General features: G+C 37.0%; 1 protein-coding gene across 4 annotated transcripts in view; it reads left to right on the forward strand.

Annotated features, from left to right (window-relative positions):
* The window catches only part of SLC9C2 (solute carrier family 9 member C2 (putative)), an 86,029-nt gene that overhangs the window by 37,278 nt on the left and 31,664 nt on the right, over positions 1-17,087 (forward strand). For all 4 annotated transcript variants that reach the window (XM_053209454.1, XM_053209453.1, XM_027046310.2 and 1 more), the window contains 7 exons: positions 901-1,067; positions 1,678-1,788; positions 8,485-8,582; positions 9,675-9,794; positions 10,977-11,175; positions 11,654-11,842; positions 15,369-15,518. In XM_053209454.1, the coding sequence (XP_053065429.1) occupies positions 901-1,067; positions 1,678-1,788; positions 8,485-8,582; positions 9,675-9,794; positions 10,977-11,175; positions 11,654-11,842; positions 15,369-15,518 (1,034 nt within the window). The remainder of the gene's footprint in view (positions 1-900; positions 1,068-1,677; positions 1,789-8,484; positions 8,583-9,674; positions 9,795-10,976; positions 11,176-11,653; positions 11,843-15,368; positions 15,519-17,087) is intronic.

The following is a 17,087-nucleotide window of genomic DNA, read 5'->3' on the forward strand; positions in this document are numbered from 1 at the left end:
ATCCAAAGCTGACAACTTCTAACTTAAGCCTACAGTCAAATGTGTCTCTGCTCTGGACCATAGCGAACCAAGAGGGATATGCCTCCAGACCTTTGGGATCCCAGAAATTTCAAATACTGTCATTACATACAGTGTCCCATAAAGAATGCAGTAAAGTTAACTAAACGTTTGGAACTCATTTGGACTCTTTATGGAACATCCCACATGCAGTTACAAAAAGAGAACAGTTTTATTGAGATGGGATTCCAAGTGAGCAGGTTAAGCTCATTCATTAATTAAATTCTTCTTTTCAGTGAGTGAGCCTCATAGCTGTAACTTCAAATCCATACCTCAAGAAAATACAAATGGCTACAAGTTTTGAGACATGTGGATTTGCTGCTGGCCAGGAAACAGATACATGTTAAATTTGAGGGATCTCTGTTGCAGTGACCTCAATATTTTAAATTTTTAAAATTTTATAGAAGAATCAGTTGGAGAATTGTTAAAATGCAATTTCCAATTGATTCTCTAGGTATGGGTTGGATCCTGGGAATTTGCATAGTTTAATAGGCAGCCTTCCTCTGTAGAAGACACAAGTAGTTTTCTATACTTCGAGAAATACTGATTGGGTGCCTTGAAGTAGCAAGTCATGTCTCTAGATAAAGGGAATGAAAGGAAATGAAGAAAGCATTCATTAGCAATTGAGTCAGATAAAGTTGAGTTATACAACCAGGAGAAACAGAGTTGGGTAATTTTTTGGAAAATTTTGGACCAAATGTGGTCCTTGCTTTTCTTTGAGCACTCTGGTTTGGCTATGCGAGTGATTGACTGCACCAACGAGATTTCACTACATCTTGCAGGATTTTGCCTCTTGGAGTCTTTGCTGTATTCTATTAAGATCCTTGCTTTTCTTTGTCACAGGTTTGTGTGCTATTTCCCTCCCAAGGCAAATGGCCATGCAGAATGCCATTAAGCACATTCAGGAGATAATACAGAACACAATAACGCTATTTAAAACAGAAAAAATTTTGACAAATGTTAATTGGACCTTAGTAGAAGAAAAAACAAAGATTGAATACACCATTCCTGTGAGTTGATACCTGGCAAAAAAAAAAAAAAAAAAAAGTCCTCCTTTCTCTCCTGGGTTGCCTTTCTTGCTTTAGTTTGTTATATTAAAAAAAACCTCTATTCTGCTAATGGAATGTCAGAAAACTGAGGAGTCAGGGGTATATTTACTAGCTTTGCTATCTGGGTGAAAAGACTTCTTTGAATTCTCTCTAAAGAGAAGGTCTTGGTAATTTAGCTTTGTTTGCCAACAGTGGAGAATTGGTGTTTTTACATGCCTGGTTGACTAACTGTGCATGGCCTCTGCCAAGCTGATGTTTCTGACCACTTGAGGAGCTGAGCCACCTGCCCTCACATTACTATAAAAAGCAGGAAACACAGGTTGCTTCAGAGAGCAATCGAGCAAAGACAGGTTTGGGGGAGAATCTGACTTACAAATCTCTCCGAATTTACGACTTCTAAAGCACACAATTAAAAGCAACATTTCTCATGTGGAGAGCATATCCACTTATGCATAGCCCTTCTTTTAACCATTCTGATTTAAGTTATTAGAATCTTGGTTAAGTGAAGTGCTTGTTTTAGCTACTTATTTTAGCTCTTTTTAACTTTATCTCTTTATGTTTTTAAACTTAGTCTGATACTGTTCAGTTTTCCCACGTTTCTTGTGGTAGTGAAACGGAGGAGTCCCCAACAGAAGAAGTTTTAATAGAAGAAGCCAGATTGCATGTAGCTATAATACAAATGGTTGGTACAGTTCACATAATCCGCTTTTTATTTATTTATTTTTAATTCTTGCAATACTTTCAATTCTTACCTCTTTCAGGTGACTAGAATGCCTCTTTCAGGGCTTTCAGGTGACTAGAAAAAATGTTTTTTCAGTTAAAAAAATTTTTTTAAACATTTGTTCATTTTTGACAGACAGAGAGAGACAAAACATGAGTGGGGGAGGAGGAGAGAAAGAGGGAGACACAGAATCCGGGGCAGGCTCCAGGCTCTGAGCTGTCAGCACAGAGCCCAATGTGAGGCTCGAACTCACGAACTGTGAGGTCATGCCCTAAGCAGAAGTCAGATGCTTAACTGACTGAGCCACCCATGTGCCCCTATTTTTTCAGTTTGGATAGCATATTAGTTGTTAAAATTTGTTTGATTTATAGAAGTTAAAAATAACAATAAATGTCTTAGGCTTTAAGTTCAAGTCACAAATTTTATTATCCTGTTCTACGTCTTGTAATTTTTGACCGTTCACTTTTGAGGGGACTTTGAACAATGTTTGGTGCTATTTACATACCTATTTAACTAAATATCTTCAAATATTTAAAACTGCTCTTATAAACTTAATGTATTTGAGTTTCTTTTATATAAAGTTCTCTTAAGTGCTTATTTAACTCTTATAAATTTAATAAATTAAAATACATCTAGTGAGCCAAAAATTCTCTTGAAATATTTAAGATTTAAGTTTTCAATGGTTTAATATAAGGAAGATTATATTTTTAAATTTATATATTATTGTGTTATGTATTATTTATATTTAAAATAAGGAAGATTACTAGGTAAAATCAAGTTTAAATCAACTTATCAAATTGCACATTTTAAATTGGGGTTATATTCTAATAAGACACATTTTATTCACTATTGCAAGCACACAAAAACATATACATATATTTGTTAAGCCAAGTCTATCTTTCTTACTTGTATTTTAAAACTTATTATTATGAAGAATTTCTAATTTCTAACATATACAGAAGTAGATATAATAGTGTAATGAATCCTTATGTACCCATGACCCAGCCTTAAAAACCAACATGACAAACCTTGCCCCACCTGCAATCTCATTCACTTCCCCACCTTCCGTATCATTTTGAAACAAATCCCAGATATTATATTATTTCATCTGTAAATATTTCAATTACATATCTCTAAGTTTTCAAGTCTTTTAAAAAACATAGCAAAATATTAGTATTATACCTAGAAATTAATAATAACATCAAACATTGAGTCAGTGATCAAATTTCCAACTCTCATTAATATGATCAATGTATATTTTCACAGTTCACATTTTTAAATTGAATTCCAGTATAGTTCCCACATTGTAATTAATGGATGAGTCCTTTAAGTCTCTTTTAATCTATAAATTCCTTCTCTTATTTTTTTCTGTTGAAGAACATACTTCTCCTTAATGCAAAAAAATTAATACCATATTTTCCTTCTTTTAAACAATTCTTTTTTTCTTCTTTTAAACATTTCTGAACTTAATTTAAAATACTCCCAGAGTTTGAAAATTTCTTATCAGGAGCAGTAGAGTATGGTCATAAATTTTTGATAGAGCCTCCCATTAAGAGGTGGTGCCTATATCCCTCCTCTCCCCCCCTCCCCACCTCATTGAATTTGAGCTGTTCTTGTGACCTGTTTTGACCAAAAGTATGTCAGAAGTGACTTTGGGAATGTTGGAGCCTAGGCTTTGAGAAGATTTACAGCTTCCACCTTCTACTTTGAATACTGCCCTGAGATTATCATGTGAGCTGAAGAATGAGAGGCTGCATAAAAGTAAACTGAGGCACACAGCCAAGAGTCAGTACCCTACTACCAGACTTGTAAATAAATGTTAATTTAAAAGGGTGGGGGCAATAGACTCAAACTCTCAATGGTAGGAGATGCAAAGAATTGTGACCATATTTTTGTTTGTTTTTTCTTGGATGCTTCCCCCAACCAGGTTTTATTGAGTAATAATTGGCATACATTGCTGTATAAGTTTAATGCATAGAGTTGTGATGGTTTGATTTACATATATTGTGAAAAGATTACCACGATGGGTTTAGCTAACATCCATCTTCTCATATAATTGTAAGAAAAAGAAGAAAAGGAGAAAAGGGAAAAAAAATTAGGGTATAACCATATTTAATGTACTACACTGTGCTCCCTGGCCACAAATATTCATATGCCTCCTATAAACAAAATACACTCATCCTTTTCTAAGACACACCCCCCTGCACCCCCTACACCAAGCTTCATCTTATTATGGCATTAGATTCAAAGTCTAGTATCTCATGATCTGCATTTGGTCTAGGTATGCTGAGGTTCCTTAGTTGTATCTCCTTAAGTATTATTCCTCTTGATCTAGAGACCTATGAACTAAGAAACACGTTATCTGTCCCCCACCCCCTCTCCATTTAGTGCTGATCAACAGACACTTCTGTTCAAGAAGGGGAAGAACAGGAAGTACTGATTAATCACTGGTCCATGGCAATTATGAAATCCCACTGGGCATAGGAACCAGTGCACCTCATTCTTTACATTTCCATAGAAAATAATCTATGTTTGTAACTGACTGGCCTTCTCAGTCTGATTTCTATCAGTAGAAACTTGGGAGGTTTCTATTCATTTAGAATAGTTTCTGTCTCTTTTCGTCCAACCTGGTACAATTTAGTTAAAAACTTGTGTATTTTCAATCAATCTGATTATAGTCCACTCCACTCCACAATTCCTTTTCAGATAGGCCATATGTCATAAGAGTTGGAGAAAGCCTTTGGTCTGCTTGAGAAGATAGACTGAGTACCAACTTTTAGTCTTTCAGTGGTCTTAACAAAGAGTTTTTGATCTTGATTGGATCTGGAACCTGAGGCCATATTTTACTGTCAGCACACTAGATTTGATCTTTACTTTTAGATCTTTTGCCAGCTGAAAAGACTGCAATGAGAAACAAATTTAGTTTTCAACCTGGCAAATCGTGGAGTCTTTTTGCTAATTTCTGCTGCAGATTGAATTGTTTCTCTTTGGTTTCCCTAGCTCTTCCCATACTTTATCATAAGTAGCTTTAAAAGTTGATAGTTTTAGGGGTGCCTGGGTTAGCTCAGTGCGTTGAATGTCTGACTCTTGATTTGGGCTCAGGTCATGATCCCAGGGTTGTGGGATTGAGCCCTGCGTCAGGCTCTGCACTGAGGGTCGAGCCAGCTTAAGATTCTTTCTCTCTTCCTCTGCCCCTCTCCTCTGCTCATACTCTCTCTCTCTCTCTTTCTCTCAAATAATAAAAAAAAAAAAATTTAAAAAATTTAAAAGTTGATCGTTTTAATATTTCTAGAATGTTAGAAGTCTAGAAATGTTCTTAGCAGCCAGATTCATAAGTTATTTGGGCACATTTTCCACCTTCCCAGTGTCCTCAGGTGACAGTATTGCCCATTGTGGTGCCTCTTTGTAGCACAGCTTCCTCCCTCCCACCTCCAATACCAGTTTTTGTACTGTTCTCTCACTCTACTCACCCCCAAGTCCTAAAGCTAATGTTTTAGCCTTTGTTATGGAGGCTTTGAATAACTGGTACTGACTGTTGTTTTGGCTAGCCTTTGCTGTATATCAAAATGCCCCTAAACTTACTGGCTTAAAACAATGATTTATTATTTCTCACAGTTCTGTGGGTTGGCAATCTGGATGATTCTGTCATTGATCTTGGCTGAGAGCACTCATGTGTCTGTGGTCATCTCATAGTTCAGTGGGGTTGTGAATGTCCTCATTCACCAATTTGGCAGTTGATGCTGGTTGCCTTTCAGAGCACTTTGGTGGTCTTCCATATGGCCTTCTATCTTGCAGTAGAGTGGACTGGGCTTCTTCACAGCATGGTGGTCTCTGGGTTCCAACAGGGTGAGCGGAGAAGCTGCAAGGCCTCTAAATCCTGTGTTTTGGAACTTGAATATCATCATTTTTACTCCCATTCTATTAGTTAAAGCAAATCACAAAGCTAGCCAGAGTCAATGAGTGAAGAAGTGGACTCCATCTCTTAGGAGAAGCAGTAGCGTCAGTTGCAAAGGGGCATGGACACAGGAAGGCATGGATACATTGGGGCTGTTTCTATGATGACCTACCACATTTACTTTTTTAAGCCAACAATCCCATGTAGTAGCCCACTCCATGTTGTCCTTTAATGGCTTTCCTGAGAGTGCCCTCTAGTGGCATTCCTCCCTGTTTTTGTGACCCCTTTCCTTTTTGGTCTCTTTCATGAGCTCCTCTCTTTCTTTTTATCTCTTTAATGTTTTCCTCAGAGCATGATTAATGTTTAATGTTTTCCTCAGAACAGTTAACTCTGTCCATCATTCTTCCCTTATAATCTCTCCTTCTTTTTTCTTAGCTACGCTCATTTCAATGCTATCCACAGATGTTCCTCAAATCTATATTCTTCCTTCCCAAACTCTCACCACCATCTCTTTATACTCATAAGTTCAACTGTGGCTAGACATTTCTTAGACATATCGCTGGCACCTAAATCCACACTGAACTCATCTCAAACTGGCTCTTGTATTCCTAGTCTCAGTGAACGGGCTCATTACCTTATGTGATCACTCAGGTCAGTCCTCTTTCTCTCTCCCTCTCCAAGCTCTATCATTCTTACCTTCTAAATATTTGTCAAATATGCCCCTTTCCATTCTTGTGTCTATTAATTTAGGAAATTATAACCTCTTTCCTGAATAATAAGCTTCAACTGATCTCTCTACCTCCAATTTTTCTGTGGTCAAATCACAGGGATTTATCCAAAAGACAAATAGGACTATACCACCTTCCTGCTTAAAACCCAACAATGGCTCATCAGGTCCTACAGCATTTTCCTAAGTGAGTTCCAAAAAACATTTGCTCTGATCCACAGAATGTTGATAGGAACTGCATAACAACAACAACAAAAAGTTTCCATGCTCAAATTTGTTTGGGAAATTTCTCCAGGATAGATCATATGTTGGGTCACAAAGCAAGCCTTACCAAATCTAAGAAGATTGAAATTATGTCAAGTATATTTCCTTTATATCATTATAAAGTTGGTATAAAACTAGAAATCAATGGTATAAAATAGTATAAATGGTATAAAACTAGAAATCAATAACAGGAAGAAAACTGAAAAATTCACAAAAATATGGAAATTAGATAACACATTCCTGAAAAACCAGTGGGTCAAAGAAGAAATCAAAAGGGAAATCAGGAAATATCTTGAGACAAATGAAAATGAAAACACAACATAGCAAACCTTATAGGATGCAGCAAAAGCAGCTCTAAGAGGGAAATTTATAGTGATAGATGCCTACATTAAGAAAAAAGAAAGATCTCAAATAACCTAACTTTACACATCAGGAAAAGAAGAATTTGTTCTTTGGGTCCATTTTCATAAAGTTAGTAGGAAGAAGGAAATAATAAATATTTAAGCAGAAATAAATGAAATAGGACAAGAAAGACAACAGAAAAAAATCAACGAAACTGAGAGTTGTTTTTTTGTTTTGTTTTGTTTTGTTTTTAAGATAAGCAACCTCACTGTAGTTTTGATTTTAGCCATTCATAACTCCTGTATATTCCAGCAACCTCACTCAGGGTACATGTCAGAAGGAAATGATAATAGGATCTCAAAGAGCTCTCTGGGCTCTCATGTTTCTTTCAGCATTATTTACAATAGCCAAGACATGAAAACAACCTAAGTGTCCATTGATGGATGAATAAAGAGAATGTTTATCTATCTATTATCTATTTATCTATATCTAATGGAATATTATTCAATCATAGAACAGAAGGAAATCCTGCCATTTGTGAATATATGAATGGACCTTGAAGGCATTATGCTATGTAAAATAGACAGAGAAAGACAAATAGTATATGATTTCACTTGTGTGTGGAATCTGAAAAAAAAAAAAAAAAAAAAAAAAAAAGCCAAACTCATAGAAACAGAGTGAAATGGTGGTTTCCAGGGCTGGAAGGTGGGGGAAATGAAGGAGGTGTTAAAATGTACACACTTTCAGTTATAAGATGAATAAGTTTTGGGGCTCTAATATACAGAATGGTGACTATACAATTCTGTATTACATACTTGAAAGTTGCTAAGAGAGTGGATCTTACATCACACACAGTCACACACACACAAGTTGTAATTATGTGAGGGATGGATGTGTTAACTAATCTTATTGTGGTAACCATTTTCTGCAATATGTATGCATGTGTCAAATCATTACATTGTGCACCTTAAACTTATACAATATGTGTCAATTATATTGCAATAAACCTGGCAAAAAGGGGGAAAAAAGAACACAATTCACTTTTCTCTCCTGGTAGTTCCTTAAGAGGTTGAGATGATTAGTTAACCTTTGAATTAATACTTTGTACTATCCTGCTGTAGAAAGATGACACTGTGATACTATTTATATTACTGAGGAAAACTCTTTGAGTTGTGTAGATTTTGAGTTTCTGAAGCTAGAAAACTTTGTATCTTTTATTACATCCAGGATATTACTTTGCAAAAAATGAATATTTAGTAAATATTTAAATTGAATGGAATTTATTTCCTGCTACAGGAGATTTTTGGTAAAAGTATATTTTTCTATAATGAATGTAATAATAATAGTGAGGGCTCTGTAAAGGTCAAGTAGAGTATATTACATTTATGTTTTGGTCCTTTGTAATATTTATTTAAAATTGTATGTTTAGAGTAGCTTTGAAAAACAGTGTAATGATGGAACCCTCAGTGTAGAGGCAGCCCGGATATTAATCGGTGCAACAAAAAGCTATTGCCCCATCCAAGGAAAGTAAGTATAATATTTCTTAAATTGTTATTTCCAAAATCAAATGGGTATATGGATAAATAAAATTTAAAAGCTGAGAGTTAAATGTCCAGGTTGATCAATTTATCTCACCTATGCTCATCTATCTGTCCATCCATCTATCTATCCATCCCCTTATTTTACTTGTTTACCTTTTTTTCCCCTGAAGGTTAATAACTTTGGTGACATTAGGAGATTCTGGAAGAAGTGTAATTAGATAAGAGACTAGGGGAGCCATAAATGGAACTTATGTAGTTTCAGATACTGTTATGATTATCCCATCTTTCTATCATATTTGCTAAGTTACTGGGTAGGGTAGGTAGGGAAGCCTGGATCCTGTCATTAGGCTGCTTCCTCAGGTGGAGCAAGTCTTGAAGGAACTGACCCCACTGATGGAGTTAAATCTAGTGGGAAAAACTCAGGTGTTGAGAGATATGTCAATATCTGGTCACAGTCCTGGTACAAATTAGCTAATGGATGATCTAAGACAAAGCTTGTGGGGGCAACAACGATAGGAAATTCTGTCTGGGTGATAGTTAACATTTCAGGAGTCTGGTAACCTATCTGGGAGATCTAACATCAGTTCCTAAAGTTTGGAAAGGGTAGAGCCTTCAGGGCCTTGGGGAGGCTTGGGTTAGGCAAGGCATGACAAAGGAGGGCTTGATTCTGGACCCCAAAAAATTGGTCTGGAGAAGCTTTAATTATGTGCTACCTCAAGCCAAGCATGGTTCAATGAACAGAGGCAGGAAGAGTTTCCTGTACCGTGACCATGAGTGGGTAGGTGGATGGATACAGAGGCTCAGGATGGTGCATTTAAAAAATATTTTTAAGTTTATTTATTTATTTTGAGAGAGAGGGAGAGCACAAGCAGGGGAGGGGCAGAGAGAGAGGGAGACAGAGAATCCCAAGCAGGTTCTACCCTGCCAGCCCAGAGCCCCACATGGGGCTCGAACTCGCAAACCATGAGATCATGACCTGAGCCAAAATCAACAGTTGGGTGCTTAACCAACTGAGCCACCCAGGTACCTCCAGCACTTGACTTTTATTATAACATATGTGTATATTTTTCTCTGTTAGATTCATGAGTATTTACGATGTTTCAACTTACATAAGAGCTAGAAGTTGGCTTATGAAGTTTAAAAACATGTTAACTTTTTTGGAATATCATAAAGATAAGGCACTTCTTATTCTATATGGGTAAGTATTATAAACCGTAATAGCAATAGACAAAAATATAACCTTTTCTACATTGTCAGCATTGATTACATTGATTTTCCTTATTAAGAAAAATCAACTAATAGTATGGTCAACTCTTATTGATTGAGTGGTGATGGAGCAGAGTTCTTGCTTCTCTTTTCCCACTCTGTTTTGGCAACTTTGCTGATATCTCTATTAGAGAGTAGGTAGGGAGAAGAATAAAAGAATGGTCACATTTGGACTCTTTAAGGGTTAACTGCCATGTCTAAAGGTCATATTACAAACTGGACTGCTTTCACATCCTTCTGGTATTCTTCTGGGTATAACAGTGATCAGGGGAGAGAAAGAACAAACTCATGGTCTGTAACTTCCTCTCAATTTCATCTGTGCTAAGAGGTGGCTCTGTTGATGTCCATTACTAGGAAAAACACAACATGGCCTTAATAATAGCTGTAACCAATTTACCAACAATAGCTGTAACCAAACTATCACAAGATACAGATTTCACTGAACTTGTGTAAAGTTTTCCCTTTAGTATATAAGTTGTGAACTTACATACTTTTTAGAGAAGGAAGGCAGGTTTTTCTGCTAACAAAAGATGTCAACATGAGAAATGCCAGAAATATTAATGCTACTAAATTTTAAGTGGGCATTGACATACATTTCATAACAAATTCTGATGATTAAAAAATTTTTTTTCCATTAAGTTTGAAGAGAAATATAAGAAATTAAAATCCTAAGGTCTTGACATATATCCAGGTAACCTATTTTTGTTGGGCTCTACTTAGGATGGATTGAAAAGAAAAAAACAAAACGACATTATAATTACTGAATAAAATATTTTTTCCTGTTCTTATTTTAAATGATGCTGATGTTTTTCTCTAAATTTATTTGTTTCTTGCTTTTGATGTCTGAATCTTTGCCTTGTTTCCTATGTACTATTATCTTTGATTTTTAAAAATGCTCCCCATCCTGATATAAATTAGTAAGAACTATATTTTTTATCTTTTTCTATTATGATTATTGTGTATAGAAAGTATGCTTTAGGTTTTTGCTTATTTATGTTTGTGTACTCTTCTTCAAGTTAATGTTAATGATTTGTTAAAACAAATGTTGGACTTCAGATCTTAATCGTTATATTTTTAAAGTGATCTAACATTGTATTTGATCTCTTTTTTTCAGAAATAATAAATTTCTGCTTTTTGTATATCACATTGTATTTTCAGAAGAATTTGAATATGCAGGACATGTTATAACATTAATATACATTTATCCCATGATAGTGCATCTATGGCCAATGGCAAGAGAGTTAAATGTGTCAGCACTTATGTCAATAAACTACTATTTTGTATTTTTATATATATTTCAATCAGCACTGAAGGTACTGTTTAAAATAGAAATGTATCCAATAAAAAGAATAATTCAGATATTTTTAATCTATTTTTGTCATATGCAAAAAATAAATAAGGGGATAAACCCAACTTGGTTTGCTAGGTCCTTGTCATAAGATGAGAACCATTTTTTAGGATAAATGCTTCAAAGATCATTTGTCAGCACCAGTGTTTTCATACTTTATTATTAATAGTATTGCAAAAACTCTGTTTACTGCTATTTTTAACTGCTTGTTTTTGGCACTTCAACTTCATTATAGATTATATTTTGAATCAAATTATAATTTCTGATGTTGGAGATTAAAAATAATTTTTCTGAAATTCTAAATGAATAACTTAAAACTCAACTTTTGGAATGTAACTCACTTGTAGTTGAGGATTTAACTGTTAATGTCAAAGATCCATCACTGTATACATTACTGTATAGGTGCTATGAAATAACATACATTCTCTTTGTTTTCCAAATAGATAATAATTTTGAAAAGGAAATATTTTCGTGAATATTGGAATACTTTGGACTTTTTTATCATGCTTCTTGGAATCATTGATATCTTTTGTATATACTTTGTCAAATTGAGACAAGACAATTTTGTTCTTATTCAGGTTACAGTAATACTAGGATATTTCAGAATACTTAGGTTTATTCCTCTCATCAAGGTAAAATGTCACATTTCTAAATATTGGGGTTTTTGTCCTACACTGTTTGTTAGATGTGTTAACAAACCTCGTTATCTTGAAGGAAACAGAGAAGGAGCTCTCTTTACTTGGAATGCTGTCTCTACAGGTGTCTGTATGGTTCACTCTCTCATCTTCTCACAGAGGCTCCCCTGACCAGTCTGTGTAAAATGGCATCCTGCCTCCCCACCCCAGCCAGCTCTCCACCCCATGTTTCTGATGCTCTTGTACCTGCTTAAGGTTTAACTTTTCCTCATAGCACTCATTACCTTTGTACTGTATGTTGTGTGTACTCTCCACAAGGTAGGGATCTTCATTTTGGTCACTGATGTAACGTCCGGTTCTAGAATGGTACCTAGCATGTAGTGAGTTCTTAATAGATATTTGTTGAGTGAATGAATGAAAATGGTGGTGCCACTTAAAGCAGGGTGACCCAGAAACAAATTCTCCAAGCTTTAGTAAAATGTGCTCATAGATCCCTAACTGTAAAGAAGCACGAAAGTTATTTTCTCTGCAGCCCATGTCTATATAGCATACCGCCTATGGAATTTGATTTTACTGTGACCTTCAATCTCTGCAACAGATATTAGTCCTTCTTTCTATGCTTCTGGTTTTGATTCTGAAGGTAGATTTTCAGATTTCCAGTCTCAGCTCCTAAACCTCCCATCTTTCTTTCCAATGGAGTTGTCTTATACAGCTTTTAACTTGGGAGCTTTACCTTTTTATTTTTTTAATTAATTAATTAATTTTGAGAAAGAGAGAACAGGGGAGGAGCAGAGAGAGAGAGGGGGAGAGAGAGAATCCCAAGTAGGCTCTGCACTTTGAGCATAGAGCCGGGCACAGGGCTTGATCCCACAAACCATGAACTCATGACCTGAGTGGAAATCAAGAGTTGGACGCTTAACCGACTGAGCCACCCAGGCACCCCTTAACTTGGGAACTTTAGATGGTTTTGCTTGCCACTGTATTGTTTTTTTTTTGAGTGGTTGAATTCTTATCCTGTCAAGTGAGTTTACTGGTATGTACTGAAGTTATAAAAGATTAATATTTTTTTCAAAACCTGCTGTAAACCCTGGTGACAAAAGGCATTCATTAATCTCCTCCATGTAGTTCCCATTCTCCAAGAAATTTAGTAGTCCTCTTAAAAACAGAATTGTTTGAATGCTCAGACTTGCACTTGTAGACTTTATTTTCTATTCCTTCCTTGATTCTGTGTCAATGTTACCAAGCCTCGGCATTCATAAGAGTTGTTACACAGAGTTGTATATACAAAAGCTGCTTTAAGTGGTAATTTTGATTATTCATGATTTTTGCTCTATGACTGAGTTTAGAGCCAAGTGCCCACCTAAGGTATAACCCCACTGGAACACAGACTATTCTAGAAATCAGGATATGTAGCATGAGGCTAAGTCTTAAAATGGAAGGGAGAGGGGCAGCTGGGTATGGTTCAGTCAGTTAAGCGTCCAACTTCAACTTAGGTTATGATCTCATGGTTCCTGAGTTCAGGGCCTGCGTCGGTCTCTGTGCTGACAGCTCAGAGCCTGGAGCCTGCTTCAGATTCTGTGTCTCCCTCTCTCTCCGTCCCTCCCCTGTTCACACTCTGTCTCGCTCTCTCAAAAATAAAATAAATGTTAAAAAATATTTTTTTAATGGAAGGGAGAGGTTTCCTTGTGTCATCCATTTTTATACAGTGACTGTATGCAGATGAAGGTAAAACAATCACCGTGGAAGTAATATTTTGTGGAAATGTCTCTCTGAGGGAAGTAAAGATTTAAAGATGTGTTATTGTACAAGTCAAATCTATTCAGAGTATGAACCAGTTGCTGCTTCTGTCCAGCACACTTGACAAATCTCAATGAAGTATATTTAAGGAATTAATATAATCAGGATCAACTTTTTCTCTTGCGCACTTACTATGTTCCAGGAAGTGTGCAAAGAACTGTACGTACGTGATCTAATTAAATGATTGCAATAACTCCGTGAAGTAGGTGTTACCACTATATAAAGTCAGGTGCTCTAATAGCCAGTCCTCAGCACAATGTGGCTTTCAAAAGAAACCTGTATTGGAAGGCTTGGAAGAATGATGGAGATTTTTACTTTAAATCCTCTTAGGAACAGCTCATGGGGGGATTAGTGCATCACAGAATGAAACTTTGTAAAAATCCTCTTCTATCTCTCCCTCTGCCCAAACTTACACAACTATCAGAGTGGTTAAAAGTCTCTTCTTTCTCTGCTCTTATAATTCCTTTACTATGATGTTCTTTTCTTCTTCTCATGTTCCTCCTTTGTTACTTGGTTCCTCACCATCTGCCCTGCAGTCTGATGTGACTCTCTCTGTAATTGACTGCATTCTTTTATTTTTTTATTTTTTTAAGTTTGTTTATTTTTGAGAGAGAGAGAGCGTGCAAGTGGGGAGGAACAGAGAGGGAGAGAGAGAGAATCTGAAGCAGGCTCCAGGCTCTGAGCTTTCAGCACAGAACCTGACGTGGGGCTCGAGCTCACGAACCACGAGATCATGACCTGAGCCAAAGTTGTGCGCTCAACGGACTGAGCCCTCCAGGCGCCCCTTGACTGCATTGGTTTTTGAGGAGCAGCTCAGTTAAGTACTTAACTGGGTACTTAAGTATTATTATCCTCATCTTACAGATGAGGAGACTGAGTCCTCAAGGTTGCAAGTAACTTGCTGAAGGTCACAGAGCTGGTGAATAGTAGAGCTGGTCCTTGAGCCTAGGAAGGTTTATATTTAAAACCCCATTCTGTTCAGGGCACTTGGGTGGCTCACTCGGTTAAGCCTCTGACTTCGGCTCAGGTCACGATCTCACAGTTTGTGAGTTCGAGCCCTGTGTCAGGCTCTGTGCTGACAGCTTAGAGCCTGGAGCCTGCTTCGGATTCTGTGTCTCCCTCTCTCTCTGCCCCTCCCCAACTCATGCTCTGTCTCTCTCTCTCTCAAAAATAAATAAACATTAAAAACAAAACAAAACAAAAAAACACATTCTGTTCAATCACCACACTCTCTTGTTTCAGCTTGTGATTTGAGAAATTTAGAGCTGAGAAGTATCTTTAATACCTACTGTTCCTTATCCTGCAAGTTAAGAAACCAAGGGGCAGAGGGATGATTGATTTAGTCGGTGACTATCATGCAGGTTAGGAGACCGCTTGTCTCCTGAAATCTGGGGGTGTGGAGAATGGGGGGTAAAGGCAGTGGTGAGGACTTCCCTCACCAGGTATGCATTGACCTTTCATTCCTTTGAAGAGTGGCTCTTAAACTTGAGTGCGCATAGGTAGACTCATCTGGAGAACTGGTTAGGACAGATTTCCAAGCCCAGCCCCAGAGTTTCTGGTTCAGAGGGTCTAGAGGAAGGCCTGAGAATTTGCATTTCTGACAAGACTCTGGGTAGTGCCCGCTGCTCCCTCAGATGACACTTTGAGAATGCCTACCGTGGAGGGTGCTTTTCCTCATCAAATGTTCAGGCTTTTTTTTTTTTTTTTTTTCTCTTCACTGTTCCAGATAATAATACCACTACTGGTAAATATTGTCGATGTGCAGATCAAAAAGCGCCTCCACTTGATGTATAGTATTACAAAAGGTTATGTCAAAAGTCAAGAGGATACCAAATTTTTAATAAAACAAATTTCCAGCCGAGAATCAATATATCAGGTGAGAGACAAGCCCTGGTCACTTGGGAAAACAATCATTTGGGTGTATTCATGTCTTTTAACACTACTTCTGCATGTATTTACATTTTTTTTTTAGCTTATTTATTTTTTGAGAGAGAGAGGGAGCTGAGGAGGGCAGAGGGAGAGAGAGAATCTCAAGCAGGCTCCACACTGACAGTGTAGAGCCCAATGCAGGGCTCGAACTCACAAGCCTTGAGATCATGACCTGAGCCAAAATCAAGAGGCAGAAGCTTAACCGACTGAGCCACCGGGGTGCTCCTACTTCTATAAGTGTTTGACCCAATGGATAAATTGTAGCAAGTAAAGGGCCATTCGATGGTTTATTACATTATCCGAGGTGCTGAGGTGCCACAGAGAACAGTCTTTGCTCTTTACCTTTCAGGTATCTTTATCAAGCTCATTTATGATCTTCATAGAAGACAATCTATCTCTGTTTTTATTTTCTGAATGCAGACTTGAGATCCGTCTGTCTTTGTAACCCTCTCTGAAAGGTAGGGCAAGTTGGAAAAGGCTTCCTGCAGGAATCAAAACTCGAATGAGCCTTCAAAGAAAGGGTAGGTCTAAAGTGGGGAGGAAGAGAGAGGGCAAGAGAACAAAGATTTGACAGTGAAAGCTGGAAATGCTGGTGCCGAGAAGTGGCCGAGTTGTGGTATGTATGTACGTATGTAATTGTTCAAGACCTTCCTTATTTTCAGGCAGTGTGACGTAAGTACCAAGTGGGAGACGAGGACGTAAGCATACTAGGAACTTGAAGATGCAGTGAATCACCTGCTAACTAGGTTCCCTCATGCCAGGCCGTCTGTCCCAGGCCCCTCTGCAATTCAGTAGAGTAATGTTCCTAAAGGACTATTTCAAGTTTCATATGTGACTTTCTGCTTTAAGAGTATTCAGTGGCTCTGCATGGCCCGAAGGGTAAGGTCTTTGAATCGAAATATGTATGTGTGTGTGTGTGTGTGTGTGTGTGTGTGTATGTACATAGGTGTGGGTGTGGGTGTAGAGAAGAGAGAACACAGAAAAGATGGTAAAAAATCATCATGCATAATTTTACAACTTGAAAATAATAAAATGTGAGAAATGCAAGTATCCCTCCCTGCACCCCACTTCCCAGAGACAGCCCTGTACTAACCGTTCTCGTGTTAATTCCTCTACTGCTTGCCACGATAATTTTAATAATATACACATGTATTTAACTCTTGGTTCATTATCTCTAAACAGACTTTATTGACTCTCTGCCGTGAAGTATAAGGAGATTAAGACATTGCTTTAGCCTTTTATTTTTCTCCCTGTCTTAAATTTTTGGAGCCATTATTTTTACAGGGAAAAGGTTTATAACATTTACATTCTATTCTGTAAGTATAATTAAGTCTTCATTCTTTTCAAGAAATGACTCCATACATGGAAAACCAAAAAAAAACAACCTTTACTTTGTTATAATTATTTATGAATATTATTCACTGTAGAAACTACCATTGGATTCAACCCATAACAAAGGAAATATGATCAATATCATTAAACATCTACTACTTAAAAGATACTCTTTTGAGTGAAA

This window comes from Acinonyx jubatus, chromosome E4, assembly GCF_027475565.1.
Source record: "Acinonyx jubatus isolate Ajub_Pintada_27869175 chromosome E4, VMU_Ajub_asm_v1.0, whole genome shotgun sequence".
NCBI classification, from domain to species: Eukaryota; Metazoa; Chordata; class Mammalia; order Carnivora; family Felidae; genus Acinonyx; species Acinonyx jubatus.